This window comes from Perca fluviatilis, chromosome 12 (assembly GCF_010015445.1).
Source record: "Perca fluviatilis chromosome 12, GENO_Pfluv_1.0, whole genome shotgun sequence".
Lineage (NCBI taxonomy): Eukaryota > Metazoa > Chordata > Actinopteri > Perciformes > Percidae > Perca > Perca fluviatilis.
The window spans coordinates 17601517-17614875 of NC_053123.1; the positions used below are offsets into that span (position 1 = coordinate 17601517).

The following is a 13359-nucleotide window of genomic DNA, read 5'->3' on the forward strand; positions in this document are numbered from 1 at the left end:
ATCCTTTTTAGTTTACAATATTAATCATCCCCTTACTGTATGTGTTTTGCTTTCCCCAATGTCCTCTTTCAGCAGGAAGTACATTAAAGAAAAGATGCCCTCAAAAACACTTTATGTTTAATTTGTGTCACATTCCACAAATATTTAACTATTCAAATATTCGTTATCCTTTTAGGAGCGCATGCACAAGGTATTACACTATGCCGCATATTAAATACTAATATATACATTGATTCTTTCTCAGAGTGATATGGTAAGGTAGTGTTTCTATATATCATTTAGCAGTAATAATATACATGACATTCCCTACACTGCCTGCATTTCTCTGAAAGAAGCTACTAAATGCAACATAGATATTTGTGTGGTTTTGTCACATTTACTGCAGAATTTCACATAATTTTAATATTTTTTTACATATAACAAATCACTCATTTTATTTCACCTCCACTGCCAGGATAAAAATGTGAAAGATTATGTTTAAAAAAAAAATGGATTTAGAACTTTTAGGACATTATTATTATTGTGTCCACTAAACCAGCTCTATAAGTGTGAATGTGTCATCTTGAATCATATCAGGTATACTATGTGACAATAAGCAGATATGTAAATGGTAAAATAATTCTTTAAATTTACTACAAGCAAGATAAAAACAGTTGTTGCTCATGGAATTTCAGGCCACATAAAAACCCGTAGAGCTTATAGGAAACTGAGTGCAACAATGGAAATGGCATCTGATTTCAAATGTCTTGCAAAATACTCCGCAAAGAGGAAAATCTGGGGAAGTAATCAAAATCTACACAGAATTTCCGTTTTATTTAATAGCATGATGTGGCTCTACAGAAGAATATACAAGCACTGTTGTTTCTTTTAAATGTACATTTTTTTAAACGTAGTCTTGATGCACATGTTCTGCCTATAGATGCTTACATAAACAAGTATATGTGTCTGTGCACAGCTGAGCGTGTCAAACGCCAGGCACAGCCTGTGAGACAATCACACAATCCCTCCCATCTAAAAGCTTGCTGCAGCCTTTGATAAGCACCATTCTTTGCCATCTAAAGAGGTCTTCTATAGATTTCACTTGCCGACGTGTGCACAACCTTTGACAAGTAATGTATCATTTTTATTCATTGCCTAAAATTGTTAGCAATTATGTGCGTAAGCGGCCACCTGCCTAGCCTGAATGGCTCCTGTCTGTGGGGCTACAGGGGTGTGGGGAAGTGCTGTTGGCTGTAAAGGGGTAGCGTTAGTCTGAGGGGAAGCAACCAAACATGGGGCCTCTGCAGCAGGTGAAAAAGCCCCTCTCGTTAGTGTAATGAGTGGTCAGAGCCTTGGTGTGTCGGGGCCTGAAATTGGGCATGCCGCTTAAAGTGAAAGGCCAGATACCCTCGCGTGCTAGCCCATCCTATCCTGCTCCGATGCTGTAGGGGCATCATGAGACATTTACAACCAAATCGTTGCTAACGTTGGCTGCTCAGCCTCATTACCTTAACAATATGACCATCTGAATGAGTGTGCATCCACATACATTTTGATCTGACATCCAGGATGTGGATTTCTTTTCCTGATCTTACCCTGCATTTGGCCCTGCACCTCGCTGCATATAACTGAGCAATCCTCTGTCAAGAATATTCTAAACATTTACGGTATTCATAGCGAGGTATTGGCATATGTGTCACCCACTGTATGGCCTTATACATTTTCCTGAGCTGCTGTAGGTGTATAAGCATGAGCAAGAGCTGTGCCATGATTTGAGTATTACTTAAGATGAAAAGAGCGGTGTGGAAACACTTTCATTAGCCCAGTGCTGTGACCCAGGGTCAGCAGCTGAATAAGTAACTCTCTATTAATGATTTCTACAGCAGAAAACCCCTGACCCCTGATCACTTTCAATCCAAGAAAGGAAAAAAAAAAATGGGGCAGGGGGAGGGGTGAGACCTATTGGAGGGAGATTAAAAAAAACATACTTTTTTTCTCGTTGGCCATGTGTGTGGGAGGGTTATTATTTGTGCCTTGTTGTGAGGGGGAGCAGAGGGCCTGCTGGGACATTGACTCACGTATTCTGGTTTGAGTTTCTTGTCACCGCCTCTAATGGCTGTCTTCTCGAGCTTGTCAATAATAGGGCCGATCATCTCCTCATCCTTAAGCCTCAGCTCCTCGTGGATGATCTCCATATCCCTCACTGGGTCCACTGTCCCCTCAACATGGATGATATCCTCATCCTCAAAAGCACCTGCAGCACAAACACAAAGAGAAAGCATCAGTATAGAATTTTTTTTCAGCAGCAACAACACCACCACTGTTTTACATAAACACATATAGTACAACCAACAGAATCAGAGTCACAGAATCAATGAAATTGACTTCTTGAGATTGAATGTAAAAGAGTGATTAGATTTGGCCCCAAAAAATCACTAGCTTTTTGCAGAGAATATGGGGAACATTCACACGAAAAAGCACAGTGGGAGTCACAGGAAAGTCATAAAAAATACAAAAAAATACTACGGTATATATTTAATCTTTCCTTTCAGTGTGCACATGTCAGAACTGTAAGAAACCAGCTTACAGTGTCAAAGTAAGTTCCACTAAAATTAGCTTTAAGTGCAACAAAACAGGATTGTGTCAAACTGCATGACATAGGGGGTGTCTAGTAGGGATGGGCATTCGATTAAATTTTCTTCATCGATCCTCGGGAGAATTAACGATCGACGATTAATCATTAATATTTTTATATTAAAATTCATTATTTATTTAACTTTTTATAAATTAAAAATGCAATGAAAATACAAAAATACAGCGTATTTTTCCTCGATGAGATTTTAATTACAAGAAGAACAACTTGTGGCAGTTAAACTGGAGGTTATAGATATAGATTATAGATATATGCGCTGCGGTGCGGCGCTCTGAAGCAGCAGAACCTGTAGCTGCGAGCCGGCGTTCTTAAACAGAATGTAACTCAAAACTATCCAAGGCTTGGGACAAAGCCTAATAAAAAATAACCAGTAGGCTAACTCAGATACAACTTCTGAGAGAACACAACGTGTTGAGAAAGCATGTTGACATGATCTGGGGTGAGACGCGACCGCTACCTGGTGACTGTCAGTCCAGCCGCTGAAAACAGCCGCGTTGCCGGGATGCACAGGTAACTCCGCGCACTTGGCCAGTCCGAGGAACCTTATTCCGTTCTTCGTAGTGAGTTTCTACCAGTCTGGTAATGGTACGTCATGACGAAACGTGATATGCTGGTTCCATTATCCATGTCAATGAACTTGCAGGTCCCTTGGGTAATTTTCTCTGCTCGTTGTGCATCGCAGCTCCTCCATGCTAACGCCGAGTTTATGCTAGGTTGAGACTGAGAGCAGGGTGCACCACGGCCGCGACCGACATTAACAGGCTCGGATACACTTTGTTTAGTGGTAGCTAGGCTACATCATTTGAGTCGTGGCCGTGTTGTACTTATACACGGCATCTCAGTGTTTGCACTGAACTAAAAAAAAAAATCAAAATGGTCCCACGCCACACTTCACCGTGTCCTCTTCATGATTACTTTTGAAATCAAAACGGAAAATCGCAGCCAGGTAACTGAGTATGGAGTCAAATATTGCCCCAGAGTGGTAAAATGTTTAATTGCTGCCACACTGTGAAATTAATTTAATTGCTTCAAGACTCACACTACGCAATGCAACCAGTATTAGTTTAATTGATGACAAATTAACATAATCGACGAAATTCTTAATAATCAATTATCGATCGTCGATTAATCATGCCCATCCCTAGTGTATAGTCATGCATTTTCTACCCCTCTGTCTTAAAGGAGAATTCCGGCAAATTTTTACGTTAATTGAGGGGGAATAAACTTTCCTTGCGAAGGCATGACCTGTCCTGTAGAGGACATAGCCAGATCACTGGGCGCTCACTGGATTGTTTTTGGGAGTGGGAGGCGACGAAGGCGGGGAGAAATCAGAAGCAAGGATGCTGGCTGGTCGGGCCTGCTAGCGCGGCTAAAACTACCACACAAATAGACACTGCCAAGCCTCCTACTCACCAACACCAGATCAATCACACACAAAATGGATGAGCTACAAATAGACACGGAACTGCTCCGTGATATTTTGGCTGAACACACTTATCACGGACGGCAGCTAGCAGCTAACAGCTAACAGGGCGAGCTATCTACCAGCAGAATCGAAACAGGGTAGGTGAATTAAAACAATGTCTGAGTTGAAAACGCATCTTGTTGTCACGTAAGGGCCCTGTTCATGTTGCACAAACATTTTAATTGCATTTTGTGTCTGTTAAGAGGCACAAAGGCATTCTAAAACTTGCCCTGACAACTGCCGTTTTAGCTCAGTGGAAGCTTGTACGTGTTGCTGCAGCTACTCCGTGTTGCCATATTTATAGTGATCAAGATTAACGTAAAAAATGGCCGGAATTCTCCTTTAAAACGATTAGCCATTAAGTTAAAAAAAATGAGAAATAAACAATAGTGTGTACAATTTAAGAGAAAAATGTCAATATTCATAGACAACAGATGACCGTCTTTCCCTAATCATTTGCGTCTTGGCTGTGCTGGTGATTAGGTAATGAGGCTCTGAAGCAGGCCATTTAGCCAGCAGCGGCTCTCAGGACTCCTGATACTCCAGGGAGGGAGGGAGGGGGACATGGGTAGCTACATCTGTCACATGAGAGTGACAGACTTTAACATTACCAGTGGCAACTGTGGACTGCAATATGTTCTTTCATTTACAAAGAATACAGTTGGTGCACAGTTTTTTTTTTTTAAATTATCACTCATTTTGCAATTCAAAAGGGGTTTAGAACACCTCAGTGGTGGAGGGAGTATTTGGATCCTTTATTTAAAGGGTAATTTCTGTATTTTTTAATCTGGACTCTATTTTCCCATGCATTTGTGTCTAATTGACTAATGTGAACAAAAATCTTTAAAATTAGTCCAGTATTGAGCAAGAACGCTGAAACTGGCCACTGCGAACTGGGCTGTAATGTAATGCTGTAGGGCAATTGCGCACGGTCAATGTACTGTACGTCCACTAAAACTGCTTTTTATTTTTTGTGTCTGACCACATCATGGAAAGATGGTGAAGTCTCCTTCTGAAATCGAGGTGACTTTCTGGAAGACAGGGTAGCGAATGGGGAGAGAGGAGTTGAGAGGAGTTTGTTGTTTTCAGTACAACAGAAGCGTTTTGTGTTATCTAAAAACAAGTAGCATGAATAACTACTCAAGTACACTACTTGAGTATTTCCACCACTGGAACAGATCCATGCTAGACAAGTACTGTATAGGATTTTAAATATGGCTTAACATGTTTTGTAACTCAGTCAACAGTGACTCGTACGGTTTTACACTGTGGCGTAATGGGAATGCCATCTCATTCAACAGGGAAGTGGATGTCAGGTGAATGATGACTTGGTTTAAAGTATTGCCGTGTTGAGGGACACTATGTTTGGAATGTGCATGGTGGAATCACTAAACGTTATCAACAATCCATATTCATGTGTTGACACCTGAACAGTGAAGGTCTGTTGACAGGTGAGGCCCTGCGAGATAATAACGTCACCGAAGTGATTCGCACTATTCATCACAAGGCTGTCACATCGTCTATCAACAAGTTCTAACAGTGATACGTGTCAGAAATATTGATGATTCATAGCTGTGCTTAGTCATCATGGGCAACAACATACCTAAGATTCAGGCAAAACTTTGCAGAGCTACATTATGTATGAAGTTATCAGACATATTCGTCTGAACAGTGCAACACTGCATCTTCACTAATCAGATAAATGTCCTGGTTGTCTACAGATGAAGCCAGATCTTTCACTAACCTGAAACAGTGCCCCCGAGACCATCTCTAAGTGTTTTTTAGCTGCATGGCTCAAGGGATGGCAATGTCAATCCACCACTTTGGACCAGGCTGAAATATAACAAGTGTTGGATTGATTGCCATGAAATTTTGTACAGACATTCATGGTTCCTGGAGGATGAATTGTAATAACTTGGGCGATCCCCTGACATTTCTCTAGTGCCCCCACAAGTTTAACATTTGTGGTTTTGAGTGAAATGTATCGACAACTGGCTTGCCATATTATTTTGTAGACATTTCTGTTTCCTATAGGATGAACTGTAACTAGCATGCTGACACGTTAAAGTAAGATGGTAAACGTGATGTGCTAAACATCAGCATGTTAGCATTGTTATTGTGAGCATGTTTGCATTATGTTAAAATTTAGCTAAAAGCACAGCCTCACATAGCTGTAGACCTCAGAGACCAGCTCAGAGTGTTATTTAAATGTAAAGACACTAAATTGTTAACTGAACCAATATAAAGCCTTCTAATGATCTTCCACATTCACAGAATATTATATCTTGTTCTTCTACTAGATTAAGGAATGACACACTCTTGATTTTTTATAAACTAAACTATTTTTACAATTTTGCATCACTCATCGGTCATATCTAAAACATTAAAGCTTAACAACAAAAATGACAGACAACCAAAAATCCTTATTACTCATGTGAGTCAACAGAAGCTTTAGACTTTTGTGCAAGCTGTCATCCTGTGCGTTGTCCTCATGGTAAAATGAACTTATCCAATTACTCTTTGCCTAATCAGGCTGTTTTGGTTCCTCTCCTCTTGCAGAGGTACTCCACAGTATAAACAGTTCACTTACGCCACACAGAAAGGGGCTAATCAGTGGAATTATTGTTTTGCTGCTCCAATTTGCCAGCTCCCTGTTCAGCACTGATTGGAATGAAAATTTGCTATTGTGTCTGCATGAACTCAGAAAACATAATGCAATGTAATCATTTTGTTAGCTGCAAGAACATACATATATTATAAACAATTATGATGCACAGTTTTAATACGCTGTGTTTCAAAATGGAAAATGCATACCAGTCTGTTGTTGAATTTAGTACATATTAATGAGGAACCAAGAGGTTTAAAACAGGTTCAGATGGTTAATAAACCACTCATGATTGGTACAAATCACTGTTAATGAATGCATGACAATGACTATATGTCATGCCATTTATTAAAATGTTTAAATGCCTAAAGCAAGCACAATCATTTCGTAACACATTTTTTTACTTTCTTAAATAAGTAATCGGCAGTTTCTAACTATTGTTATACATCCCTCATAAAACGCTGATAAATCAAAATTTCTAAGTGGCTTTCAAAGAGCAGGAGCAGCTGATCACTCACTATTTAGTCATCAACTGACACTCTCCTCTGACTGCCACATATTCCAAAGTAATTTGCTTTAATTAATTTCGCCTAATTTAACATTCACATCTACTTTACCAACGTCCCATTCAAGGCTTAGAGCTGGAGAACAAATGGACGAGGTGAAAGAGAGGAGAGAAATCTGAGGGGGCAATCTTCACAATTAGTCCTTTAACAAATGGGTCTGGGTAGGGCTCTGTGAAGACTGCTCTTATGAGTCTGTGGCGCCACACAAAGCCACATGCAAGACAGTTAAAACAGACAAAAAAGAAGAAAGAGGTCGGAAAGGCCCAGTTTCAGGAGTCAGGTCTGTCTTACAATTTGAATTTTACTGCTTCATTTCAAATTATGATGTTTTGAAGATACTACTGACAGGTGCTCCTTTATTGACAGAACAAAAGGATTAGTCTCTAGAAGGTGAGTGGGGTTCAATGGCATGATTAGGGATCAGTTCTGCAAAATTATGGATTTAGAGCCTGAGCGGCACTATAGGCTGGTGCAGCCTGAGAAGATTTAACTCCATGAACTGACATTTACAAATGAAAAACATTTAGAAAAGAAAACAAATTAATTTTAGTAACTTTGTCAATTTCTTTAACATTGACCTCATGCAAAATGTCACTCAACACATTTAAGAACATATCTTTTAATATAAATAAGTTTTAAATTAGCAATCTATTTCCAGTTTGTACAAGTTTAACATCTAAAACTACTAAGCGAGCTCGAGCTGGCTTATATCATTACTTTTCTGTCAGGTACACAAACAAGGCAGTCATCTGAGTCAAGTCAAGATCAATACTGATTGAGCGGCTTCCTCTGATGCTGCTACCTGGGAGCATATGTGGTCAACATAATTCAGTTAAATTACAGTATTCATTGACTTCTAACTTCCTGTGCATGTTTTCACATGCAAGATGGGTAAGAGCAGATCTAAAGAACTTGCATTCCTTGCACTGCTTTTAAAATGTCCATGCAAACTCAGTGCCGCAATTCTCCTGGCATTCAAAGCAGTAAAAGCTATTTTATGGGTCTGTCAGGAAAAGCCCATTATGGATGTCTCCCTAGCATAGAAACACTGGCAATGCACACAACGGTATTTATGTTCATTCAGGAAATATCTTCTTGACATTAATTTAAGGATACATGAAATTGACAGCAATTTGTAGTACACTGCTTCTGTAACAGAGTTTGTGGCATATTCAGCCTTGTTTATTTGCGTATGTCAATTATGGCAAATATATTTGCTGCTAAAAAGCAGTTTGACACCAGAAAATGGTGGGTTTGAGCCCATGAGAGGAACATTCATGTTTTCTACCTGATCCCATCTTCCAAAATAGATCACAGTGAAATCATAGGGCTCAATTATATGAATATCTGTACCTCACAAGGTGTCTCCAATTCCTATGTAATCTACTGTCAACTGCTAGCCTGACAAGCCAGACCCACATCAAGATGTTGGGTCTGGGAACTCACAGAGGGCTCAATCCGAGGGGTGGGATAAACGGTTGTCTTTCAAATTCCCTCTGCACTCATAGCCAACCAGAGCAACGCTAGTTGCAACATGGCATCATGACTTTGCGTAAACATACACGCCACTTTCCTAAAGCCAAATGGCGTGTTATTGTACGCATTTTCAGCTATCCACGTGTATATCTACGCTGTATACAGCAGATGTAAACATACCCACCACGTGGCTTCGCCACGTTGCGTGTTATCGCGAGAATGCGATGTACTATCGCGAGAACAACGTCACACGCATGTTATTTAAAAAAAAAAATGGTTGGGTTTAGGAAAAGAAGACAGGGAAAGGCTTTAGTAACAAAACAGTGACAAAAACACAGAAAATATCAACAAAAACACACTTAGGAAAACAAAAAACGGTTGGGTAACATTGGGGAAGGCTCCCCCGTTCCTTTATACTACTCGCTACGGCGGAAATTCACTCGTAATGTAGGTCAATGGCGGCCGATTTGCGTTGATATACATACTAAAATGCAATTATGCGTATTGATAACACGCCAAAACGGCATAATAAAAATTGGCGTGTCATACATACGCCAATTCATGAGATCAGTCTGCTAGTTGATAGATTAAACTTTTGCCGTATCCGGTTGGCAAATCTCCGAATACATCTTCCTTTTTTAAGAATGACTTCAGTGCTTAACTCCAAGTCTTCCAGAGTCGCGGCCAAAGCTGATTTGAAAGACCGCCAGCAGCAGCAGCAGCCATCTTCTTTGTTTTCAAGTAGCAGGGAATTCATGCAGAACCATTACAACTCTACCATCCTTATGTTAAGCCCACCGACTCTATACACGATGTGATTGGCCTGACCAGAATTTGTTTTTTCCAGCTCACAAGCCAACGGAGAATTGCTAGACTGACCCTGGCTGCAAATTACATTTGCTGCCGCTAGGGTGAGTCTAGATTTCTAGGCTAGTCAACTGCAGTTTCTCATACCAAACTGAGTATTAAAGGTGCATCTTTCCAAAATTTTGATATCACTGACTGAAAAAAAATTACATGAAAAGCCATTCAGACAAGCCTGATCTGTGTGTAGTAGAAAAGTGAATGTACTGGCGAGGCTCCAGTTTTCATGAACTCTGGCAAAAAACAACAGTGTTAATTTCCCTTATCATTAGCTTAACCTCTGCGATTCCATTTATTTTGTTAAACCACGGAGCATGAGAGTGCCTTGATTGAAAGGAACCACGATATGCACACTACTGTTGTCCCACATCATTCAGAGAACAAACCTTTTTAGATCCTTAACTACTATAGTGCTGCTGATTGCACAGGCACCAGCAATTTCCTAACCAACCGCCACCTGAACAATGATGTGTTCAGCTTTCAGGCCCTCCAGCCTTTCAAAGGTGAATCATTTCAGTTTGGAGCGAGATCTCCATAGCAACTCCTCTTTGAAGGGTTTAGAATCACCATCCAATAATTCTATGATCATCGGGCCTTGCCATTCCCAGTGGTTCTTTTCACAGCGGACAGGAAAGGGGGGCATGAGGAGGAAGCAGGAAGATTCTACAGTCTATTTCAGGCAATTCATCTCGCAGCCCCATTAGAATTCAAAATATTGCGACCTTCAATCACCGGGCATGTTATCTGGAGCTGTGGCGATCTCCAGTCAAGATGGGTAGACATTTTGCTCTAATCATCCACGATGAGTGGAGGCTGACAAAAACTCTTCATTCTCGCTGAAGCAAAACGCTCATTTAAATGCTGTGACAGCACCTTAATACAGCCCCGAAAACACACAAAGGGAAGATGATCCCCACAGCTAAATGATCTAGATTTACAATTGCAACAACTAGCATAAACAAAGTAACACACACTGCACAGGGAAGCTTATTTTAGGGACTGTTTTGCAATGCAACATTACCATTTTTCCTCAAGACACAACAGTAAGGCAGGTGCTAGGACCCAACTGAGACTGTTGTACAACACAGTGCATTTTTGTCAAAGTGTGGAAAGTGGGTCGCTTGCTTCTTATAAATTAGTTAACTTTGCTACAGCAGAGTGGATCATGGCTGAACATTGAAAAAACAGATAAAGAAACAATATGATGAAATCTGACACTTAAATGCCACAGTATATAAAAGTGTGCAAAAGCACTACTTAGACTAATTTTAAATGTACAGTAGTGACTTGATGAAAGCCAAAGCCTCCACTGCATTGAGTCCACCACATTAACACAGACCATACAAGTAAATATTTGTCAAAAATTGACACTTGACTTTTACCTTGGCATTTGGTCCCTCTTTGATAATGTAATGTAATTTTCATCAGTAATAAGTATTAATTTGACAAAAAAAGGCAAGTGTTGGCATGGTACCTTGGCAGAAAACAATATTTCCTAGAGGCTTTGGAGGGCTTTGGAAGCCCAGTATTTCCTACTAATATACAATTATATACTATATAGCATTTTACTATTATTATTACTATTCAAAGATGGGACATGAGAGATGATGGATTAATATGAGAAAAAAAGCTTCCAGCTAAAATAACACCATTATGTATGTGGGCTAAAGTTGGGGAAATGTTTGTTCAGTAAAAAAGTGTTAATGCTAAGCTAATGATAACAGCGTATTAAACTACCATCACTGGAAATGTATTGTTTACTTTCCTCCTTTTAAAGATACATTAGTTGATCCCATAGACATCCATGGGTCTTCTCACTGTTCAACATAGCCTACATAAAAGGATACATCTGGAAATATTCTATATTTTTCTTATTGTCAATTAATCGATTCGGATTTTCGTGATACCGTATGTGATCCAGCAATTATTGCGTGACCTTGTGTTATCGCAAGAATAGAGCTGCCGTGCAAGGTAAACACACACCATCCTGGTGCAGAAAACATTTACCAGCATACCAAATATGTATTAATCTACCTCTGAAAATAGTGTGTTTGAGAAATGTGTGCAAAAAAACCACAGTGTCTAGCCGTTTAAGAAAGTTACTCAGACTTTTCTATTTTAAATTAAACTCTATTTGCACGCCTATTTCTTAAAAAAGATTTCCGTCTTCAGCGGTATGGGTAAAAGAGTCTGAAAGTATTCAGTAGTGAAAGTATTACGTTCACTAAAGAATTGTTGGTTTATTCTTTTCATTGGAGTTGTTGGCAATAAAAAACAGAAACAAATTGCGTCTCAATAGGGATGGATTCAAAAATGAATGAAAGGAGATATCACCATTAGGCTGGGTAACACCTACTACTTTTAGTGAATAGGTTTAGCTAGTGAAAACACTCAATCACTGACGTAATTTCTGTAATTTTCTGTCACAGCCCTGGTCTGTGACCTCTAGACTTTCCCAGTGTTTCCTGTTTGTTTCCCTGTCGGTCTTTGTGTGTGTGTGTGTGTGTGTGTGTGTGTGTGTGTGTGTGTGTGTGTGTGTGTGTGTGTGTGTTTCAGCAGGGGCGTGGCTCAGCAATCACTACCTGGCACACCTAACTCCCATCAACCATCAAGCTCAGTATATGAAACCCAGCTCTCCACTCACTCATCGCCAGCTTGTTCTGCTTTCTACGTGGTAACTCTCCAGGACCTTATACTCCAGTGAAGAAACTTATTTGATCTGTTGTTGCGACTGTGCTGGGAATATTCTCACCTGTGTATCTTCCACCTCTAGTACCTGCCTGAGTTAAGCCTGCCCCAGCTGTTACTCTGCCATAGCGTGCCACAATACTCACCAGCCAGCACCACTTCCCCACCACCAGATGCCATCTGCTTCCACCAGGATAGCCACCTCACCTGTTCACCATTTCACACTCCACTTGCAAGGACGAAGTTTGGCTTAGGCCAAATAAAAAACTCTAAATACAGTGTGCCAGTGTCTGAATCTGCCTCGGGGTCTAAACCAAGCGAAAAAACAAATCGTAACAATTTTCATTATTTGTTGGACATACAATATCTTGTCACAATGATGAGGAGATTGAAAACATGCCATAGTCATACCTTTTGTAAATGTATTAACAATTTTGTGCATGTTTTCACCATTTGTTTTCTATTTTCTGGCTCCATCTTTATATATATATATATATATATATATATTTATTGATTAAGCACTTGGAGGATTTCCTTATTTTAAAGAATTTGTACTGTAAAAAGTTTTCGGCAAAAAAAAAAAATATATATTTCTAATAGTAACTATTGGTTGTATACATGAATACATCAACACAACAACTGATTCAGCAGCTGAATTGCTGAGAGATTCACTCATTGCCTGATCTGTTTAGAAAGTCACACACATGGAACTCACTGGGCTGGGTGAGGGCTTTTGGATGTTTGAGAATTGGTGAGTTGGTGAGTGATGAGGCAGAATTCCTGGAGACCAGCCATTACTGGCGTCAGTGAGGAGGCAGGTTGGCCATAAATTATCTCTATCTGAAAAGTCAATCCAGTTTGTTGCTAACGCCTGCAGCTAAACAATCCGTTTGATTTGTTCACTATAAGTGATTAGTGGGCGGCCATCTGCATGATGCAATAACCAAACAAATACTGTCCTACCAGATTCAGCAAAGTGAAGCAAACTTATTCAATCACTCACTCTTTATCATCGGATTCAGATATTCATCAGGCAATGATGATTCATGTGGAAATCAATGAG

General features: G+C 39.9%; 1 protein-coding gene and 1 long non-coding RNA gene across 3 annotated transcripts in view; one reads left to right on the top strand and one right to left on the bottom strand.

The window, feature by feature from the left end:
• Positions 1 to 13359, bottom strand: part of LOC120569548 (obg-like ATPase 1) — a 48050-nt gene that overhangs the window by 20047 nt on the left and 14644 nt on the right. The window contains exons 1-2 of one of the 2 annotated variants that reach the window (XM_039817413.1): positions 3090 to 3166; positions 2058 to 2233 (exon numbers count right to left, since the gene is read on the bottom strand). In XM_039817413.1, the coding sequence (XP_039673347.1) occupies positions 2058 to 2174 (117 nt within the window). In that variant the 5' untranslated portion in view covers positions 2175 to 2233; positions 3090 to 3166. Of the gene's footprint in view, positions 1 to 2057; positions 2234 to 3089; positions 3167 to 13359 lie in introns of those variants that run through there. The other variant, XM_039817412.1, reaches the window with a different exon arrangement.
• Positions 3629 to 12551, top strand: LOC120569550. The gene is made up of 3 exons (XR_005640894.1): positions 3629 to 4195; positions 12168 to 12282; positions 12382 to 12551. It is a non-coding gene; the product is annotated as an uncharacterized LOC120569550 (long non-coding RNA).